This window comes from Trichomonas vaginalis, chromosome II, assembly GCF_026262505.1.
Source record: "Trichomonas vaginalis G3 chromosome II, whole genome shotgun sequence".
Lineage (NCBI taxonomy): Eukaryota > Parabasalia > Trichomonadida > Trichomonadidae > Trichomonas > Trichomonas vaginalis.
In genome coordinates, this window is record NC_067204.1 from 25,456,951 (window position 1) to 25,476,703 (window position 19,753).

Here is a 19,753-nt window from a genome sequence, read left to right on the forward strand (position 1 = left end):
ATTTTATTTTTACATGTCATATCTCACCTTCTCTGGAACTGGTTCAGGTTCTTTCTTCTCTTCTTCTACTTTCTTTTCTTTCTTTTCTTTCTTTTCTCTCTTCTTCTTCTTTTCTGGTGGAGTTATGTCAAACTTCTCAGAACCATATTTTTGTAAAAGGTCTTTGTCCTTTAATAGCTCTTCTATTCTGTTTTCTATTTCATCTTCAAGAACAGCGCATGTGTCTTCTTTGCATTCTAAGAACTTTTGTTGGACTTCATCTTTCCAATCGGCGTCATCTCTGTCAACAAGTCTGTCATTGACAAATTTTAAGACTGCTCTGCTTAATGTTTTATGGTTCTTGTCATATTCCCAGAAACAGAACTTTAGAACAAATTCCCCTTTCTTGTTTACACTATGTAAGATTTTATGGTCTACAGATGTTTTGCTGTCGAAAAGTTTGTCTCGAATATAGATAGCGAAATCGCTAGACATTTTCTAAAAGATAAAAATTTTAATTTTTCTAAAATATGTTAGAAAAAAAGTTTGCTGACATTGACAAGAAATTTGAGAATGTTTTAAACAAGAACAAGAGGAAGTTGGAAAATGCTCAGATAAAGCCTATACATGACAAGTTCTTATTTGCTCAGAATGGTATAACAGGTCTAATCGCACCACCTGGGTCGGGTAAGACTTTCACTTATCTTAAAATGGCTGCACAACAACAAGAACTAGATGAGAAGAACCCATTCTATGAGTTAGTTGTTATTTGTAGTACTTCTGGTCAATTTGACCAAACCGTCAATTCGTTCAAAGATATTATAAAAAAGTCTAAGTTAGTATGTATAAAAGACTCTGAGTTGTTAGATTGGATAAAGAAGTACCAAAGAAGAGTTTTGAAGTACAATGCTATAAATGAGTATATAAATTCTAAGTTTAAAGACCCAAATGAGGAAATGCAGAGAATATTAGAGAAGAAACACTTCAGAAACAAACAGAAAGAGATAGAATACATTTCGAAGAAATTGCAATCTTACGATTGGAAGACTTACCCTCACAGATGTCTTCTTATCTTAGATGACTTTGCTTCTCATCCTTTGTTAAAGAACAGAGAACAAGACATGTGTCGAATTCTTAAGAAGCTCAGACACTTTAACATCTCAGTTGTCATTTGTGTACAGACAGCAAAGAGTTTAAGTAAGGATGTTAAAAGAATACTTACTGATATCATACTTTTCCCTGGATTGTCCGAAGACGATTTCATGGAACTTATGAAAGAGTCCATGGCAGGTAAGTTTGACAGACATGAACTATGGGAGAAGTACAAAGTCATACAAGACCCTCATACTTCTTTCAGAATTCACATCTACGCGAACAAAGTTCAAATTGTAAAAAGTCAAGCTTGAAAATGTAAGTGTTTGGTCTTAGTCTGTTGTGGTTCTGCAGCTTTCGGTTCTTCTGGCTTTGGAATGGACTCGGTTGGTGGTACGTCGGACATTCGTTTGTGTCCTGTCGGAAAGAAAAACTTTTCCTGTCGGAAGGAAGAACTCTTCCTGTTGGAAGGAAAAACTTTTCCTGTTGGAAGGAAGAACTCTTCCTGTCGGAAGGAAAAACTTTTCCTGTTGGAAGGAAATTTTTTTCCTGTTGGAAGGAAAATTTTTTCCTGTTGGAAGGAAAAACTTTTCTGAAGTTCGACCAAAAAGTTCTCAATTTTCGAAAATTTGAATGGTTTACGGACGGACAACTGGAAAAATTTTTCCTGTCGGAAAGAACAATTTTTCCTGTCGGAAAGAAAAACTTTTCCTGTCGGAAGGAAAAACTTTTCCTGTTGGAAGGAAAAACTTTTCCTGTTGGAAGGAAGGACTTTTCCTGTCGGAAAGAAAAACTTTTCCTGTCGGAAAGAAAAACTTTTCCTGTCGGAAGGAAGGACTCGGAATGTCGGAAGGAAGGACTCGGAATGCCAGAAGGATTTGACAAGGCAATTTACCTTATAGAGCTACCTGAGCCATCTGAAGTCAAGCTTGAAAAATAAATGGTTCATCTACTCTGCTTGTTTGAAGTTGTCAAAATACTCTGTTATTTTTTCCTTTAACAATGGCAAATCTTCTTTGAAGGTAAGAATTGTACAACCTTTAATATCATAGTGTGTTTGAGGTAACGTATCTTGAACTATTTGTTTCACATCTTCATTCGGTGTCATTGAAATCGGTAAGTTTTCGCGATAGAACCAATTTCTGTCAGATTTGTAAATCTTAGCAAGGTCGTAAAAGCTTTTGTTGTTTCTTCTGACTAAATGCAACATAACCATATCTTTATCTTCTTCATTTTCCATCTCTTCAGTATAAATCATATACTTATAGTTCTTTTCCTTTCCTTTTGGTACCGAACGTGGTATTCTTTTCTGAATGCTTTTGTCTTTTGCTTGAAGTTTCTTTTCCATCTCTTCACGTTCTTGTCTATGAATTTCGTCAAGAAGTCTGTAAATATACCAAGCATAACGAGGCGAAGCCCACATTGCAACAGCATTTACAAGAAGTCTATGTACATAATATCCTCTCAAACCGTTTGGCAATTTTTCACGATTTTCATAGAGTTTTGGCGACTGGGGTTTTTTACTTACTCGCTGTTCTTCACTGTTTTCATAGAGTTTTGGCGAGTAAGATTTTTCTCGTAGTCGCTGTTCTTCACTGTTTTCAGAAAAAAGTATGTCTCGCTGTGCTTCGCTCAAAAGTTCTTGTGTGCTTTGGTTCCTAAACCAGTCTTGTGGTTTCTTAGTATCTGGAGCAAAACATGCTGTCAAAATACTTTGCATTTGGTACATATCGTCTTTGACAGAACGAATGAGACGTAACTGTTTGTTATACTGTATGTACTCATATTCTTCATTTATAGCTTCATGGACTATAACTGTTGTTGTGTTCTCGGTTGTTGACATATCTGTCTTTACATACAAAATAAAAAAATAAAAAAAAATAAAATTAGCGTTATTTTCTGACTTTCACAAAAGACCAAAAATAAACGCTTTACATGTATTTTTCAGCAACTTCGTCAAATAATTTTATAGCACTATCTATCTCATCTACTTCAAACGTTTCTTTACCTTTCGTGGGAGCACCATACATTTTCTCAAACTTTTCAAGCAGTTCTGTTTCAGCAGCTCTCATATCGTTAACGAACACAACCTTAACTCTATTGACTGTACTGTCATATCTTTGAGTTATATTATATGTTCTTCCTATCTTATATCTCTTTGTATTGAAGTCCTTCGGTTTCTGAACGATGTAAAGTAAGCCTTCACTGCAACGTTCAGTATCGAATGAACCATATGTTATGAAATTATATCCAACAACTGGGTCAATCCAGAACAAAACTAGTGGTATAAGACTTTTGTCTATAAGATATGTTCTTGTTCCATAGAATCTTACCGATATCATAAGCTCAGGATTTTTTGTCAAAATTTTCTGAGTAGAAGCATTTCTAACCCAGTCGTGGGATGTTTTCTTTTCAGATAGTGTTAGAATGTCTGACAAGGAATATTTTTTGTATTTCTTTGAGTATCTTACGTTTAAATCACCAATTCTAACCACTTTGGTGTCATTGTCTATCTTTTTAACTGTTTCAAACTCAGTGTTTGTCATTTCCTGTTCTTACATACAAAATAAAAAAATAAAAAAAAATAAAACTAACTTTATTTTTTCTATCTTGTATAAAAGATACAGTTATATCATGAAATTTGGTCATTTTTTTACGATTTTCATGTGTTTTAGGCGACCCCTGTAAAAGTCGGGGTCGCAATTTTTCACGATTTTCATGTGTTTTAGGCGTTCCTCGGTTTTCCGCGGGTCGCAATTTTTTACGATTTTCGAATGGAATCTCTATCCTCGGTTTTCCGAGGGTAGCAAACATATGAGGAAATTCATGAAATTTGTTGCTGAATTCAATAAAAATATATTTTAGGTGAAGAGGTGAGATTTCACCTCTTTTTTCACCTAATTTTTCACCCCAGTTATTTTTTAAATTTTGTGAAAACTCAACGGTTTGACACATGCCCTAAAAATTATTTTACTCAGAATTTTGTTGCTGAATTCAGCAAAAAATAATGTTTAGGTGAAGAGGTGAGATTTCACCTGTTTTTTCACCTCTTTTCTCACCTGTTATTTTATAAGCGTTTTACATGAATTGTACGATGTATATTTGAAATCCTAAACAGTTTTGTAGCTTCTATTTCTTCTGTCAGTACATCGAATGTTTTAACGATACCGAAAGTTTCTTTATACTTCTTCTTGACGTCAGATAATAGGAAATCGTCAGCTGTTGGATAGTTTTTGTTTAGAAATGTCAACATGTCCATTTTATCTTCTGCTGGTTTCTCTACTTCTTTCTTTAAGTCAGCATAGTCGTTTCGCATACGTTCTATCTCTTTGACGGAGTAGTTATATTTCCTCATTGCTGCTTTACATTTTGAACATTGTGGGTTCATTTTTGCGTTATATTCTGAAACCTTACCTGCTAAAACAACTAAGGCGTCAATTGCTCTCTTTAACTCAAAAGTTGCGGGTTTTATCTGTTCATTCCATACCTTACCTCTTCTATCTTTATCTCTTATCTGCCATACACATTCAGCAACTAACGAAACAAAGTTGTCGTATGTCTTAAACTCCCCAGATTTATATATGTCAGAGATGTTCTTATATACCATGTCGCAATCTTTGTCCATAACCTTATGGTTGCAATGAAAACCAAGGAATTCATAATTTACCTTTCGTATGAACTTCTTTATTTCTACTGAGTCAGTTGGTTTCACTTCAATTTCGTCAAATTCGGGAATAGTGAGTTTTTGCTGCTGAATTTCAGGCAATTTGGGTAAATGGTCAATAATGTCCTGCATTTCATAAAGATACTGTTCATTTGTTTCATCCTGTGCGGTACAGTCTAAATTACTTGTTAACAATTCCTGCTTTATCTTCTGGATTTTTGTTTCGAAAGTATATGAAGAAGGAATGAAGTTTTTCATCTCTACCAACATAGATGTTGGATTCATGACTAACGAGTTTGGTGCTGTAGTTGCTAACATGTTCTTACAATAAAAATAAAAAATATTTTTTTAAAAAAACTAACTTTATTTTTTATTTCGGGAAAATTCATGAAAATTCCTGAGGTGAGAAAAGAGGTGAGAAAACGGGTGACATCTCACCTCTTCACCTAAATTATATTTTTGCTGAATTCAATAAAAATAAATGGTTCATTTACTCACAATATTTTTTTACAAAACGACCCCAAACTTTTAACTTCTTTTCTGCAGCTTCAAATGCTATCTTAGCGAGTTCATATTCTCTAAATTCTCTCTTTAAATCTTCTTGTTCCCATTGGTCTAGTTCGTATGGAGAGTCTCTATAACCAGAACATATCTCACGTTCATGTTCTATTTGTTTTCCGCACATTTTTCCAACTTCTTGTTCGAACAAAGGTTTAGCATTCTCTACTGTATCTTCGAGTTCTTCTTCATCTAACTTCTCATGAACTTTCTTGTCTATGGAGTCCATAATTTTTCCAACTGCTATGCAATATTTTGGAGAAGCCCACATTGCTATATAGTTTACAAGTCTTGGGTCTACATACATTCCTCTAACCTGTTTGATTTCATCAGGAATTCCTGCATGAATTTTGTATAAAAAGCAACCCGCTGTTTTCCGCGGGTTGGTATATTCTTCACAAAATGCCTCAAAATACTCTTCCCAGGACTTATTTTCCAACAACCTTCTAAAGTCCTTCCTAAACTGCTGACACATATTTGTTGCATTTATATAACCATCCTTGTCTCTACGTAAGACTTCAATACCGTTATAAGTGCCTTTCGTGAATGTTTCGCCATTATATTTGTTCGTGAATGTTTTTGCTTCGACTGACATATCTGTCCTTACATACAAAATAAAAAAAAATAAAAAAATAAAACTAACTTTATTTTTATTTCGGGAAAATTCATGAGGTGAGAAAGGAGGTGAGAAAACAGGTGAGATGTCACCTCTTCACCTAAACATTATTTTTGGGTCATTTACGCTCATTACGATGAAGAAGTTTCGACAAAACATAAACGAAGAAGTTTCGACAAAACATTTACGAAGAAGTCTTGACAAAACATTTACGATGAAGAAGTTTCGACAAAACATTTACGATGAAATTCATGAAAATTCATGAGGTGAGAAAAGAGGTGAGAAAACGGGTGAGATGTCACCTCTTCACCTAAACATTATTTTTACTGAATTTAGCAACAACTTTCTCTCAATTGGAGCTGTAGCATACTCTTTGCGTAAGCGGTTCAGACCTTCTTCGAACTCTTGGTCTCTCTTCGATTTGGATTGAGATTGGTAGTAATTTGGATTGAGATTGGAATTGCTGGAACAACCAAGGGTTGGAGCTGTAGCATACTCTTTGCGTAAGCGGTTCAGACCTTCTTCGAACTCTTGGTCTCTCTTCGATTTGTATTGGAATTGGTAGTAATTTGGATTGAGATTGGACTTGCTGGAACTGAGGTGCAGGGGCTGGTGCTTTAGGTTCCTCTGGTTTGGGAATGGACTCAGTTGGTGGGACGTCGGACATTCGTTTGTGGCTTAACCGTCGGACCACAACGATAAAAATCTCTGCTCCTAGCAGTACTGCTACTGACAGTAGCAGTACTTTTACTGACAGTAGCAGTACTTTTTCTGACAGTAGCAGTACTTTTACTGACAGTAGCAGTACTTTTTCTGACAGTAGCAGTACTTTATCGTCGAAAACCCTCTCAAATTTTCCTTTTTACTGCTCGTAGCAGTACTTTTACTGCTCGTAGCAGTACTTTTACTGACAGTAGCAGTACTTTTACTGACAGTAGCAGTACTTTTTCTGACAGTAGCAGTACTTTTTCTGACAGTAGCAGTACTTTTACTGACAGTAGCAGTACTGCTAGTAGCAGAGATTTTTATCGTCCAACTTTACAAATGTAAACTCCTATCGTTCTATTTTCTTCACTAGGGTCTAACACCAAAGTAACCTTACAAATGTAAACTTATATCGTTCTATTTTCTTCACTAGGGTCTAACACCAAAGTAACCTATGTACATGAAATTTCACTGCATAAAAGGAAAAAACCTGCGCGAATCGGGATTTGAACCGAGGTCTTCGACGCCTTTAACGAGGTAGCCCATACCACTGAGCTATGAGCCGCTTACATATTCACAAAAATAAATTGTTTTCATGAGTTTTCTACGATGTTAGAAAAAATGTTATTTTCTAATATCTTCACATTCAATACTTTTTCAGCACTTTTCCGTAGTTATATATGAAAGACAATTCGAGATAAAAGTCATAGTACAATGGAATAATATGCTGCACACCATTTGTTGTGAACCAAACTTGAAAGTCAGAGAAACTGTTACTAGGTGGTTCGTAGAATTTAGAAGCAAAGTCATAAAAGTCCTTACCAATACATAGAAAACTATTGTTGCTTGAACTGAAACTTGCATGACACATAACATTTTGAGGGTCAAACACGTTTTTATAAACTGTCAAATCTGTTGGTGGGCGTATAAATTTAAACGGACCGTCAGGTGGTAATGGTTCGTTCTGGTTTAGTAACCGAAGAAATTGTGCCCAAGAACGTTTGTCTACTTCCCAAAATAAAAACTGTGTATCTCTTGGAGGGTTAATTTCAATCTTTTGAAATGAAACGGTGGAATTCATCTTGTTGTATTCTAGTTTCAGATAGTATGTTCCATTTAGTAAAGAGTCGTATTTTTCTTGAAATTCCCAATAATATTTGTTCATTTGAGTTTGAAAGTCATTTAGAGTCTTCTCAAGGTTTTCGTCTGAACGAATTGTAAAGATTCTCATTTCATCAAATTTGTCTATTAGACCATCAGAACCTTTATATTGCCCATGAAAATATACTGCGAACATAAAAGCGTTCGTTCTTTTTGAAAACAAAACTCTTCTAAATCCTATTGCCTTTGCATCTGAAGGACTTTGAAGCCAACGAATTGGATAGTCAAACCTGTAAGTACGGGATGAAATTTCTTCATCTGAAATATTTCTACCGGCATTTGTAAAGATATAGTCTAACGGTTTTGTATCTGCTACTTTTGTTCTTTGTTTTTCAACCTGAAACATTTAATATATGTAAAAATATACTGTTTTAAAAAATGTTTTAAAATGGTATGCCATATAGCTTCTTGAATTTGTTGAGAAATATATGAACGTGTTTTCCATCTGTATCTCTAGTGCTTACATAAGCATAGCCTTCCTTAGTAAAATATACTTGTAATTTCCTATAGTTTACGCCGGTATAAAAGTAGAAAGAGTCCTGTTCTTCGCTATAGTAGTAAAACTCAAACGTATGCTCGCCATAGTCTGTAATTTCAATTGTTTCATCTTCTAGTTCGTCGACAAATTCGAATACAATATCTCGAAATTTGCCTTTGTTCTTATTGTTTTCAGAACATGTGACCCAACGCAAGTTCTCAAGTCTATTGTCGTTTCTTATACGGTTTATATGGTCTACAAAAGGTAAATTGTTAGGGTTTGGTATAAAATGAGTTGCAATGACAACATGTTTAAAATAGTTTTTTCCACCCATCCTCATCATAGCATATCCGTCATTTCCCTCCCATTCGCTTAAAACTCTTTTTGTCTTTTTGTTTCTAACTTCAAAAGGCTCACAACAGTGAATTTCATATTTCTCATCTAACAAACAAGTTTTCCAACGGTCTGTTCCAACAAACTCAGCGTACATTTCAAATAAAATAAAAAAATATTTTTTTTGAAAAATGTTTTGTTTTAAATGGTATGCCATTTCATATTTCATCGTCTAATTTCTCATGAACTTTCTTGTCTATGTTTTGTTGAGACTTCTTCATCTAATTTCTCATGAACTTTCTTGTCTATGTTTTGTTGAGACTTTCTTGTCTATGTTTTCCCAACGGTCTTCTCCAACAAACTCAGCGTACATTTCAAATAAAAATAAAAAAATGTTTTTTTACTTTACATAACCTCCTGCTACCATAAGCCTTTGACGCCAACCCATACCAGCTAATGAAGGTTGACTTGGTTTAGTTTGGAAACTAAACTTTGGTTTTGGTTTATCTTCAGTTTTTGGTTTTTCTTCTTCTATCTGTTTTTCGTCACTTTTCGGTTCCTCTGACTTTACCTCACCTGCAGGTATGGTTGTGTCGTCAACATCTTCATAAATATCATATGCCATTTGTTTTTGTTTTCCTTTCAACTTTTTGTGTTTGTTGTAAAGTTTAGAATATTTCGACTCTAAGTCAATGAGATGTTCTATAATGAACTGTTGGTCAGTGAAGTAAACTTTTCCATCTGTTGTCTCGAAAGCTCCTTCAGACTTCAATATTTTATTTGTGAGAGTCTGTTTCTTTTTTGAGATACTAGCCGTTCCATTTCTATGAAAAGTGACTTTATAGTTAGGGTTTGTATTTCCAGACCTGGCACTTTCTATTATTGAATTTTTCTCTTCATCTGTAAGTTCTTTGACAGGTTTTGACAATGGTTCTGAACTTTTTGTTTGTGGTGTCAAATCTACCGTTTCAACTTCTTCGGTCATTTCATCTCAGTAAAAAATTTTAGTTTGGTTTGTTTTCAACTGGTTGTTGTTGTTTTTTAAGTCGGTCTAAAACTTCCTGAGGTATAGGAAGAACTTGACAAACACGTGGTGGTGTAACTGCTGGAAGTCGACAAATCCATCTTGAACACATTTGTCTTAAAGCTGTATTGTTCATTTCATCTCAGTAAAAAACTTTACATTCCCCAAGTTTGAGGTGGTTGAGGTTGGTTGTTGTTTACCCACTGTTGTGCATGGTTATATCCTCTGTTAAAGAATCTTTCACCTTGGTCCATATAGTGCCCTGCTTGGTTATAGTAGTCATTTGCTTTGTTATAGTAGTTTCCTGCTTGTCTTCCTACATTGTCCATCCATCCTTGAACTTTTCCTCTTGTTTCAGGATTTGGAATAAGATTTGCTGCATCTCGTGCTACATCCCAACCTTTCTGTACAGTTTGTATAATAGGTTGTGCTTTCTCTTTCAGTATACCTAATGTACTCAAAATCTTCCTTCCAACTCCAAATACACCTCTGGCTATTGTTCCCACTGCGGGCAAAAATCTGGATGCAACTCCTGCTAATGCGCCAAATAAACCCATTTCTTATGGGTTAAAAAATGACGAATCCAAACAAGGACCCCTATGTTTCTAAAGCGACAAAGAAAGCACTCATGATAAAAATCTTTAGTTCAACACCAAATGCTTGGTTTATGGATATCTTGGAAAACATTCCGAGGTATAGAGAAGATGGACCACCATACTGGCTAATATTTGTTGGTCAAAACACAAGATACTGTGAAGCCATACCATTACAGTCCAAAAATATTTTAGATATCTTAGCAGCTTTGACAATATTCGTTGACAAATACCATCCAACAAAACTGACATCTGACTGTGAAAGTTCTTTCAAATCAGACGATATTAAAAACTATCTGCGTTCAAAAAATGTAAACCAATATTTCATTGTCGACCAAAACCATTCTGCTCTTGGTGTCATTGACGGTTGTATAAAAATGTTAAGAGACTTAAACCAACCACAAGGTGGTGAAGCAAATGAAATGTCATATGACGACAAATATAGACATTTCTCCATGGCAAAGATGAGACAAGTTTTAAATATTTACAATAACCGTAAACAAAAAGGTTTGGGAAACCACTCCCCCGAAGAAATGAAAAACAACCCTGACTTAGAGAAAGACTATATATTTAATAGTTTAGTCAAAAGAGACAAACAAGAAAGAATGCCAGGCTTCAAACTTAAGAAAGGTGACAAAGTAAAAATAGAAATACCTAAACGCGACCCATATGAAAATACTATTGACTATGACAACAATGGGAACCCGACAGGTACTCACATTCGTGTTCGTAAAAATAGAAGAAAGTATACAAGAGAATATTATGAAGTTTTAGGCAAACATGGCAAAATGTACAGACTGCAAGCAGAAGATAAAACTACTATTGTCAGACCTCGTTTCAAACTTGTCAAAGTTCAAGGTGGTATACTTTCAAAGACAGTTCCTAACAAATATAAGACAACTCCTGACGAATATGCTAAAGAAGTTGAAAATGACGACTAAGCAATTCTATACCATGCGTAAACTGTCATGTAAGGTGGCATGTATTCTTTACTTTGTCCCGTTGTTTGCGTATATCCTGAAACGAAATGTGTATGGTTTCCTTCTCCCTGAGTGTCACTCCAGTAACAATTTATAGCAAACTTAACATTGTCTTTAACATCATATCCTTTACCTTTTGTCATTCCTGACCAATCCCAATATCTATGCTTATGCCAACCTGCTTGAGATGTACTTAAATCTATGTAGTGACTGTGTGCAGGTAAATTTTCACCTGAAATCGTTTTACTTCCACCTGTTTCCTTTGAAGAGTTTGCACAATACAAAAACCTGTCGACTATTTGAGTCCAAGTTCCGAGACCAAGTACTACTTCTGGTCTGGTAGAGTTCATTGACGTATAAATAGAACCTATAGGATATACTGTTTGAAGTATTTCTGTCTTTAATGTTTGAAGCTCTGTTTTGTCTGCTTTTTTATATAACTTTTCTTCAAGTTCATTTACGTCAGAGATGCTATGTCTATGATATTTTTGTGGGTATGTTCCTTCTGTCCATGCTAAAATACGTTCTTTTGTTGCATCTACATATCCAGCTATCCATGTCGAGTCTGCTTTTGTATTCCTTAACTCTGTAACACCTTTCTCAAGCTCTTTCAACTGTTGTCCATCTTCCATTAAACCTCTGGTATGACTTGAAACCGTTTGTGCCAACATATCTACAGTTTCTTTGTCGGCTTTAAGGTCTAAACATCCTGAAACCCATCCTGTATCAGCTTTAGTTTTTAAAATCTTTGTTGTCCTTTCATGGTACCATTCAACCCTTTCTTTAATTTCATTGTCTTTTTCATCCACATATTCCTTATCTGCCTTCTTCACTAACCCACTAGCCACATATGCTAACTCATCGTCAACATACTCTTTGTCAGCTTTCTTTTCAACATCTGCTTTTGTTGCATATGTTGCATCTGCTCTGTCATGTTCTTCTTGAACTTTTTCAATGACATACTCTTTGTCAGCTTTGTTGTCAACATCCGTTTTCAAAAGAAGTTCATTTATAGGTTTCTCGTTTAAAGTTCCTTTTGTTGGATTTATACAGACAGTATGGTTCTTATTGTCTTGAAACAGAAACTCATCTGTCATTGGGTTTAATGCCAGTTTTAAGTTTCCTTCTTTCAATGACTCAGATATCTTAGAATAGTTTGAAAAGTTTGTTGTGTTCTTATTTAGAGCTTGCATAATGAGTTGTCGGTTGTGTTGTATTTCTCTCATAGAAGCAATATCTTTCGACATTTTTATTCTAGATAAAATATGCTTCCAATAGAAAAAGAAAATTCAAGAGTTGCTACAACTAAACCATTAGATGAACTTTTTACGAATGTCGGTCAAAAGTTTGAGACAGAGACCGTAAAGCATGAAGGCTATCGTTTTGACTACCCACTTAGATGGTTAAGAGACCCATCCGTCACAAAAGCTATTGGCTTTCGTAGAATGAAGTTTGTGTCTGTAGAAGATAAAAGTTTTCCATTTATTGTAAGGTTTCATATAGATTATATATCTGAAGGGAAACGAAAAATGTGGGAAGAAATTGAGCTAATACAAGTTGACCTTTCATCTTCTCTACAGACTGCGTTAAAAAATATAGAAGATAAAATAAATTCATGTTATGCAAAATATGCTGATGAATATGCAAATACCGAGAGCACACTTTATGTGAGAATTGTATATGACAAACAAAATTCACAAGTGTCATTTCAAATCTACGAAGACAATCCAAAGAAAGACGAACAAATATATACAGAATTCACTGCAATGTCATGGTATTATTTGCAAAGAATGTTAAATCAGAAAGTCGAACTTCCTTTAGCAAATATTTACAGTCGATATGCAAGAGATGAACCATATTTATTTAAAGATGTTTTCGACCCAGCTGCTATTATTGTTCATGCTTCATTTTCTGGCGCCCAAAACTCTTTCTTATGCTTGGCAAATGACTTTTACGAAAAACCTACAAAGTTATACGAACCACCAAGTGGAAGTATTTCAGACTTTCAAGTATGGTTTACTACAGATGGAAGAAAAAGAATAATTCCATTATACCATGCGTTTTACTTAGAACTTAGTTTCATATACAACTACTATCGAACGGTAAAAATATAACTTTTTAATACGGTTGAGGTGTTGGATTTGGTTGCCAACTAGACTGTGGTGCAGGTTCAGGCTGTTGTATAACAGGAGCTTGTTCTTCTGGTTCAGGGTCTTTAGGTATAATACCAACAAACTGACCTACCCTTTTACCAATATTTTTGACTCCGTTCCAAATTCCTCTTCCTACGGTTTTTATTCCATTCCATATACCTCTTCCAACATTTCGAAAGAAGTTTCCTATCTTACTGAAGAAACCCATTTTACTATATGTAAAAATCTAATGTCCGCCTAGTCTCTTACGTTTCCTGTTGAGTTCCATAGCATTCTTTAACTGGAGCTCATACATTCTGTTTCTCCTCTGGTAGAAAACATATTCTGGGTCAACTCCTGTGTTCGCGTCATCTGCATAAAGTTGTTTATATCCCACTTCAGGGTTTGTATAAAACTCTTTCCATCTCATATTTGCATACCATGGTGGCAAACCTAACGCAGCGTCATTTGACATGGCAGTTTGCATTTGTACATCTGTTGGCACTTGACCATAGTTTGCCATTGCAGTTTGTATTCTAACTTCATTTGGAATATTCTCTGGGTTTGGTTGTCCAGGTTGCTGTGCATTCGCTAAGTTCTGTGCGTCCATTTAATATTAGATAAAAATATCTCTTACGAGTACATATACTGAACATTTGCAGGCATTGGTTCATCTTCATATTCTCTATATCTTTCTGCCACGTCAAATAAATAAATGACACAATGGAAAAAACCTAAAACAAGTAGTCCTATTTCAAACCACATTTACTTACTAATAAAATTTCTTTGTTATGACACTTTCTCCGGTTTATAGGACCTCTCTCATATTCTATCTTGTCATATCTAAACTCATAGTCATGTATGTCCTCTAACCATCTCATGACACTTTCCAAACCACTTTTATCGGATGTAAAGTAAAAGCATGGATGGTTATGTAAAACGTCTAAAGTTTCTAAAGAGTCTCTCAAAGTCCAGTCTACTTGGTATTGAAAATCCCATGTGTTATAGAACGGCGGGTCCACTATAAAGAAAACATTTTCCTTGTCTTTATATTTTTCATACAACTCTGTCCAATGACATCTCACAAACTCTATACCCTCAATATATTTTTCTATGTTCTCTTTGAAAACATTTGTATAGTTAAGATATAAAACTTTTGACATAAGTGTTTCAATGTCATGAACTCTTATAGCACCACTATATAATAGTCTAGCAGATATACTATCCCAGTCAATATACTCTGCCTTTTTCAAAACCTCTCTGACAGTATTTTTCTTATCTAATGGTATACGTTCCATCTTACCTATAGGTATCTTTTCTTTTAACTCTTTCAATATTTTGTTTGTGTCTGGTATATGTTTGAGACGGTTCATATAGTTGTCGAAGTCATTGCATATAATCTTTGAGTCAGGAAATATTGTATGGCACAAATGAGATATATAGAAACTTCCACCGAACAAGTCTACAAATGTTAGACCATTCGGTAGTTTCTTAAGTTCTCTCAATAGAATATCTTTACATCTACTCTTATTTCCAAAGAAGGGTAACGGTGGTTTTGTAAAATTCATTTTATATATATAATAAAAATGTTTTTACCTGAAAAGTGACAGAAAAGTGACAAAACATGAAAACATATATATTTTGTGAAAAGCTCCTGGAAGACCCGTATATAAGAACTTCATTTATACTAAACATCTTCGGGGCTAGAGGGCACGAAGTGCCTGGAAGCCCCACTACCTTTTTTTTTTTTTTTTTTTTTTTTTTTAAATCCAAAAAGATTGATTGGGAATCTGAAGAAAGATTACGAAATGGAAGTATTGTTCTTCTGTCAAAAGATTCTAAATGCAGTAAAATAGAATCTGCTGTAGTTTCATGTGTTCCTGGCATGAGAAATGAAAAAATCTTCAAAGAATCAATTAAGATGTTAAAACAAGGTCTTTTCCCTTGCAAACAGGTTAATGGAAGGATCGTTCCTGGACAGATGTATTATGGATTTGAACCTCTCGAAATCTGGAGAGTTTCCCAGATTCGAATGGAAGAAATCAAAACCATGAATTCCACTTCTTTCCCTTTACTTAACGAATCAATCATCAAGCATAATTTTTCCAAAAACCTTCTCCTGATTCTGAAAAAATTCAATACAATATTAATATTATGAAGAAAGAAGGAGAAAAAGAAGAAAAAATACTCCAGGATTGCTATCAATCATGGTTTGATGGAATGTGTGCAAATTTGATGAACGATCACCTTAGAGTCGATAAAGAACAATATAATTCAATTCGTCACTTCCTCAAGTATCCTTTGACTTTGGTCAACGGTTACCCTGGTACTGGTAAAACACATCTTGCTAGAGAAGCCGTCAGATTGCTTCTCAACTCTAATTACCACAAGCCAATTGTTGTAATTACACAGACCAACCACAGTTTGGACGCATTCTTCGAAGGAGTTCTTAGTTTTGCCCCTCCTGAGTCAATATTACGTCATGGAGGAAAATTAAGAACAGAAAATGAAGTCCTTATTTCGAGATGCTACAATGGACAAATGATGAGTCCATTCTATAAGATGACTTCATTCTCAGATGAAAAGGGCAGAATGAAAAACCTTTCAAGAAGAATCACAATATCAAATTATATTCTTACAAAGATTTTCGAGATCTCCAGGCTTGTTGTTAAGTACATCTTTGAAAGGAAACAATTTTATCTCCCGAAGATCCAAGAAGGAATGGAAAAATACCTTCTTCCACTTCTTTCTTTTGATTTCAGAGAGGTTTACAAGCTTCCTTTTTATCCAAATACCATCGAAATAAATGAGAAATCGATGCCAAAGGATAAAGACTACATTGGGTATTGGATCAACGACAATTTTGATGAACAAATGGAAATGCTTGCCGAAAATCTCAAAATTCCATTGGTTCGTTATGATGAGAATCCATACAATGCTCGTATCAATCATGATGATTTCGTTGACAAAGATAGAGATCAACAAGGTGATCCTTTCAGAGCAAGAATTCTCGAAGAATACATCAAAATTGATAACAATTTCAAACTTCCTGAAATTAGAGAACTTCAGCCAATGCCAGAACAGAAAACCAAAGAAACTTCTTCTGATGATGATGAATCCAGTGATGATGATCTTGCTTCAATAATCGAAGGAGATATTGATACAACTGGTCTTGAGAGTGAAAATATAACTGAATTTGATATTTACGTTTTAAGAGACAGCCAAATCAATAATTTGATCGAAGAAGCAATCAAGAAATCACAGAAATTGCCAGAGAAAAGATTTGAATACATGAGAGATTTCTTCAAGCACCTTCTCACTGTTATCACAAACAAAAGAGATGCAATGGTCAATCAAATGGATTCTGTTTCTCAAGAACTGGATCTACAAAGAAATAAAGCTGTTGGAATGCTTTATTCTCAGTTCAGAGTTGTTGGATTAACAGCAAGTTACGCAACAATGCACAGAGTTGCCATCGAAAGATCAGGATGCGAATTCATGATCATCGAAGAAGCTGGTGAACTCACTGAGGCAACATCAGCATCGTTCCTTGGTGCATCAATCAAACACTTGTTGATGATTGGTGATTTCCAGCAACTTCGTCCGAAAGTTGAATATGAAATTCGCGAAGACAAAAATACGTCATTTGCATATGACATTTCAATGTTCGAAAGACTTGTAAGAGCAGAAGGAAAAGTCAATGGAAAGGACTTATTTAAGTTGACTGTTCAGCGTCGTATGCATCCCGAAATTTCTCAGATAATAAGAGAAAACTTTTGCCCTGACATCATAGATGCTCCGAACACAAACAATAATGAAATCTGTCCAGGTCTTCAAAATAGAGTTAATTTCATTTTGTCAAAGGAATTCGTTGAAACAGGATTAGCGACATCAAGATCCAAAATCAATGATAATGAAGCGAATTACGTAGTTGCATTGGTTTTCTTCTTCTTGTGCAGAGGTATAACGCCCGACAAAATTGTTGTTATTACACTCTACAAAGGCCAGGCAAAGCTCATTAAACAGAAACTCAAAAAAGAGTACGAAACAAAAAGAAACACTGGCGGATTCGATGAATTTGATCCTTTCCTTGGCACTGAATACACGATCAATGATATCTATGTCCAATGCGTAGATAACTACCAAGGCGAAGAAAATGATGTTGTAATTGTTGCAACAACAAGATCAGAAACAATCGGATTTGTCAAAGCAAAGAATAGAGCCCTTGTCACTCTTTCTCGTGCAAAGAATTATTTGATTGTTTTGGGAAACGAGCAACTCCTCAAAGACGAAGATTCAGGAATATGGCCAGAAATTATCAATAGATGTGAATCAAGATGCGAAGAATCATGTCTACCTGGAATATTCATTTCATGTCCCCATGATCAAAAAATTCTGTCAACCCCTGAATTACTTTGGGAATACAGATTCGGAAATTGCTTTGTTAAAGAGAAAATCAATCTTCCTTGTGGACATACAATAATGAAACAATGTTGTGCTCCAATCTTGCCATGCCAACAACCATGCAAACATAAATGTCGTAAATGCGGAAATGAATGTGGACACATTTGTAGTCAATGCCAAAAAAACGGACATCCTCCATGTGAAAAGAAAACAAATTATACATGTCCAAATGGCCACACAACAAAAGTTTTTTGTTCACAAATCGAAGATGATTCAGGAACATCTATATGTGAAGCACCGTGTGGATGTACTCTTCCTTGTGGACATAAGTGTACATTACCTTGCAAACATAATTCTCAATTAACACCACATCATTGTGATGCAATAGTTGATTATGTATGTGATGTATGTTTGAGAAGTCAAAAAGTTCCTTGTGGTACAAAACATTGCACTCTCGACTGTATGGATATTCTTCCTTGTGGACACAAATGCCAAGCTAAATGTGGCCAACCACATGTCTGCAACAGAAATTGCGAATATGTTTTTCCATGTGGACATCAATGCAAATGCAAATGTAGTGACAGCAGTTATGATCATCAGCATTTTGTTTGCAAACAATGCATCGCTTATGAAGAACCAAATTCCAGGTTTAATTGCCAAGTTTGCGGAAGAATGTCTATGAATAGAAAACCAATTGAATCATGTGAACACAGATGCAACATTAAGTGCAAGGAATGTGATACTACTTGCAATGCATTAGCTGGCGAAAGATGCATTTTCTGCTGTCAACATGACTGCGGATATCAAAAAGGAGATGGACCTTTCTTCCGCCCGAACAATTGCCAATGCGTGATGCCACTCCATGAAGCAGAAGAAAGCATCAGATCACAGTTCAATTCAATTATGGAACCAAGTCAAATAAACCCGCAACAACTGTTTTACTTGAGATGTCCTAAATGTAAAACTCCGATTACAAGTTCATGGAAATTCATGAAAGAAATCAAAATTGTCTATGATCTTCTCAAGCAAGCAAATGAAATTGCGAATATTAAACTTAGTAATTTCTTTGGATATGAACAAGTCCATCACAACATCAAAGTTGTTCATTGCCGTTGCAGTTGCATCAATTTCTTTGATATAAGTCCTGTAGGTAATGAAATTGAAACTGAACAAATTGTAAGAAAATGTGAAAGATGTCACGCTCCTTACATTTTCACGAAAGGAGAGAAGAAGGAACCTGAGAAGAAGACAAAAGAGATTAGACTTCAAAATTCAAATCAACCTGAAAGAGGTGAACCTTCAAAAGCAAAGCAAAATGAGACTCCAAAAGCAAAGCAAAATGAACCACCAAAACAGGTTGAGCCTCCAAAAGCTCCTGAACCTCTTAAACAAGAAATCAATGAAGAAAATGAAAGCGATAATGATGGTAAGCAACAGCCAAACCAAGGAAAGAAGAGCACAAGAAAAAGACCATGGAAATCTGAAAGAAAGAAGAATAAACAAGCAAATCAAAACTCTGATAATCCTTCTCAACAAAGTGGCCAAAGAAACCAAAATCAGAACCAGAGAAAGAACAGAAATGATCGCAATCAGAATCAAGCAGGATCTGATTCTAATGCTTCTCAGCAAAGCCAGAGTTTTGTTGTCCAGGATCAACAACCGAATGATCCAAGAAGACAGCAAAATCAAAAACCTCAGAAGCCACAAGGACCTCATGTTCAAAATGGCAGTCAAAAGAACAAGTTCAAGCCATACAAACCACAACCACAGTAATTCTATTATTTTATCTTATGCTATCAATCATCTATAAAAATGGATTGATAGACTTTATATCTATATATATTATAAATATTATAAAGATCTAAATTTTAAATTTAATCATATTTTTACAAAATCCGCCTCCATTTCAGTTTCTTTCGGTGAGATTCTCTTAATTTTCTCTGAGAGAGTAAGTTATAGAGACTTGAACCATTAAAATGAGTTTAATTTCTTTTTTTTTACTCAAAGAATTCCAATATATGTGAATATTATGTG

General features: G+C 35.0%; 17 protein-coding genes and 1 pseudogene across 18 annotated transcripts, besides 1 other annotated feature; 3 read left to right on the forward strand and 15 right to left on the reverse strand.

Annotated features, from left to right (window-relative positions):
- Positions 1-15,080: part of a mobile genetic element that runs on past the window's edge.
- On the reverse strand, positions 10-463 carry TVAGG3_0608120 (annotated as a pseudogene). Its single transcript has one exon. A coding segment is annotated over exon 1 (454 nt).
- Positions 936-1,385, forward strand: TVAGG3_0608130 (protein of unknown function, DUF4106 family; the record flags this gene model as incomplete). Its single annotated transcript, XM_051239943.1, has 1 exon — positions 936-1,385. One exon carries the CDS (start codon positions 936-938, stop codon positions 1,383-1,385), a length of 450 nt encoding a protein of 149 aa, XP_051097767.1.
- TVAGG3_0608140 (KilA, N-terminal/APSES-type HTH, DNA-binding family) lies at positions 2,021-2,635 on the reverse strand (the record flags this gene model as incomplete). Its single annotated transcript, XM_051239944.1, has 1 exon — positions 2,021-2,635. A coding segment is annotated over one exon (615 nt), but the record flags the coding sequence as incomplete, so codon positions are not given.
- Positions 3,003-3,617, reverse strand: TVAGG3_0608150 (organellar and viral DNA polymerase type B; the record flags this gene model as incomplete). Its single annotated transcript, XM_051239945.1, has 1 exon — positions 3,003-3,617. One exon carries the CDS (start codon positions 3,615-3,617, stop codon positions 3,003-3,005), a length of 615 nt encoding a protein of 204 aa, XP_051097769.1.
- On the reverse strand, positions 4,139-4,510 carry TVAGG3_0608160 (organellar and viral DNA polymerase type B; the record flags this gene model as incomplete). Its single annotated transcript, XM_051239946.1, has 1 exon — positions 4,139-4,510. A coding segment is annotated over one exon (372 nt), but the record flags the coding sequence as incomplete, so codon positions are not given.
- Positions 4,977-5,083, reverse strand: TVAGG3_0608170 (organellar and viral DNA polymerase type B; the record flags this gene model as incomplete). The annotated part of the gene is made up of 1 exon (XM_051239947.1): positions 4,977-5,083. A coding segment is annotated over one exon (107 nt), but the record flags the coding sequence as incomplete, so codon positions are not given.
- On the reverse strand, positions 5,226-5,888 carry TVAGG3_0608180 (uncharacterized protein; the record flags this gene model as incomplete). Its single annotated transcript, XM_051239948.1, has 1 exon — positions 5,226-5,888. One exon carries the CDS (start codon positions 5,886-5,888, stop codon positions 5,226-5,228), a length of 663 nt encoding a protein of 220 aa, XP_051097772.1.
- TVAGG3_0608190 (uncharacterized protein) lies at positions 6,259-6,576 on the reverse strand (the record flags this gene model as incomplete). Its single annotated transcript, XM_001578972.1, has 1 exon — positions 6,259-6,576. The coding sequence occupies one exon, from the start codon at positions 6,574-6,576 to the stop codon at positions 6,259-6,261; it is 318 nt and encodes a 105-aa protein (XP_001579022.1).
- On the reverse strand, positions 7,261-8,121 carry TVAGG3_0608200 (uncharacterized protein; the record flags this gene model as incomplete). Its single annotated transcript, XM_051239949.1, has 1 exon — positions 7,261-8,121. The coding sequence occupies one exon, from the start codon at positions 8,119-8,121 to the stop codon at positions 7,261-7,263; it is 861 nt and encodes a 286-aa protein (XP_051097773.1).
- Positions 8,159-8,743, reverse strand: TVAGG3_0608210 (HNH endonuclease family; the record flags this gene model as incomplete). Its single annotated transcript, XM_051239950.1, has 1 exon — positions 8,159-8,743. One exon carries the CDS (start codon positions 8,741-8,743, stop codon positions 8,159-8,161), a length of 585 nt encoding a protein of 194 aa, XP_051097774.1.
- Positions 8,987-9,571, reverse strand: TVAGG3_0608220 (phage tail repeat-like family; the record flags this gene model as incomplete). The annotated part of the gene is made up of 1 exon (XM_051239951.1): positions 8,987-9,571. The coding sequence occupies one exon, from the start codon at positions 9,569-9,571 to the stop codon at positions 8,987-8,989; it is 585 nt and encodes a 194-aa protein (XP_051097775.1).
- Positions 9,591-9,746, reverse strand: TVAGG3_0608230 (uncharacterized protein; the record flags this gene model as incomplete). Its single annotated transcript, XM_051239952.1, has 1 exon — positions 9,591-9,746. The coding sequence occupies one exon, from the start codon at positions 9,744-9,746 to the stop codon at positions 9,591-9,593; it is 156 nt and encodes a 51-aa protein (XP_051097776.1).
- TVAGG3_0608240 (uncharacterized protein) lies at positions 9,766-10,167 on the reverse strand (the record flags this gene model as incomplete). The annotated part of the gene is made up of 1 exon (XM_051239953.1): positions 9,766-10,167. The coding sequence occupies one exon, from the start codon at positions 10,165-10,167 to the stop codon at positions 9,766-9,768; it is 402 nt and encodes a 133-aa protein (XP_051097777.1).
- Positions 12,449-13,297, forward strand: TVAGG3_0608250 (uncharacterized protein; the record flags this gene model as incomplete). The annotated part of the gene is made up of 1 exon (XM_001578970.1): positions 12,449-13,297. The coding sequence occupies one exon, from the start codon at positions 12,449-12,451 to the stop codon at positions 13,295-13,297; it is 849 nt and encodes a 282-aa protein (XP_001579020.1).
- On the reverse strand, positions 13,302-13,544 carry TVAGG3_0608260 (serine threonine-protein phosphatase family; the record flags this gene model as incomplete). Its single annotated transcript, XM_051239954.1, has 1 exon — positions 13,302-13,544. The coding sequence occupies one exon, from the start codon at positions 13,542-13,544 to the stop codon at positions 13,302-13,304; it is 243 nt and encodes an 80-aa protein (XP_051097778.1).
- TVAGG3_0608270 (uncharacterized protein) lies at positions 13,563-13,925 on the reverse strand (the record flags this gene model as incomplete). Its single annotated transcript, XM_051239955.1, has 1 exon — positions 13,563-13,925. The coding sequence occupies one exon, from the start codon at positions 13,923-13,925 to the stop codon at positions 13,563-13,565; it is 363 nt and encodes a 120-aa protein (XP_051097779.1).
- Positions 14,065-14,883, reverse strand: TVAGG3_0608280 (phage tail repeat-like family; the record flags this gene model as incomplete). The annotated part of the gene is made up of 1 exon (XM_051239956.1): positions 14,065-14,883. One exon carries the CDS (start codon positions 14,881-14,883, stop codon positions 14,065-14,067), a length of 819 nt encoding a protein of 272 aa, XP_051097780.1.
- A 389-nt stretch (positions 15,081-15,469) lies between the features above and the next one.
- Positions 15,470-19,492, forward strand: TVAGG3_0608290 (Nfx1-type zinc finger-containing protein family; the record flags this gene model as incomplete). Its single annotated transcript, XM_001578967.1, has 1 exon — positions 15,470-19,492. One exon carries the CDS (start codon positions 15,470-15,472, stop codon positions 19,490-19,492), a length of 4,023 nt encoding a protein of 1,340 aa, XP_001579017.1.
- Between the last annotated feature and the right edge of the window lie 261 nt (positions 19,493-19,753).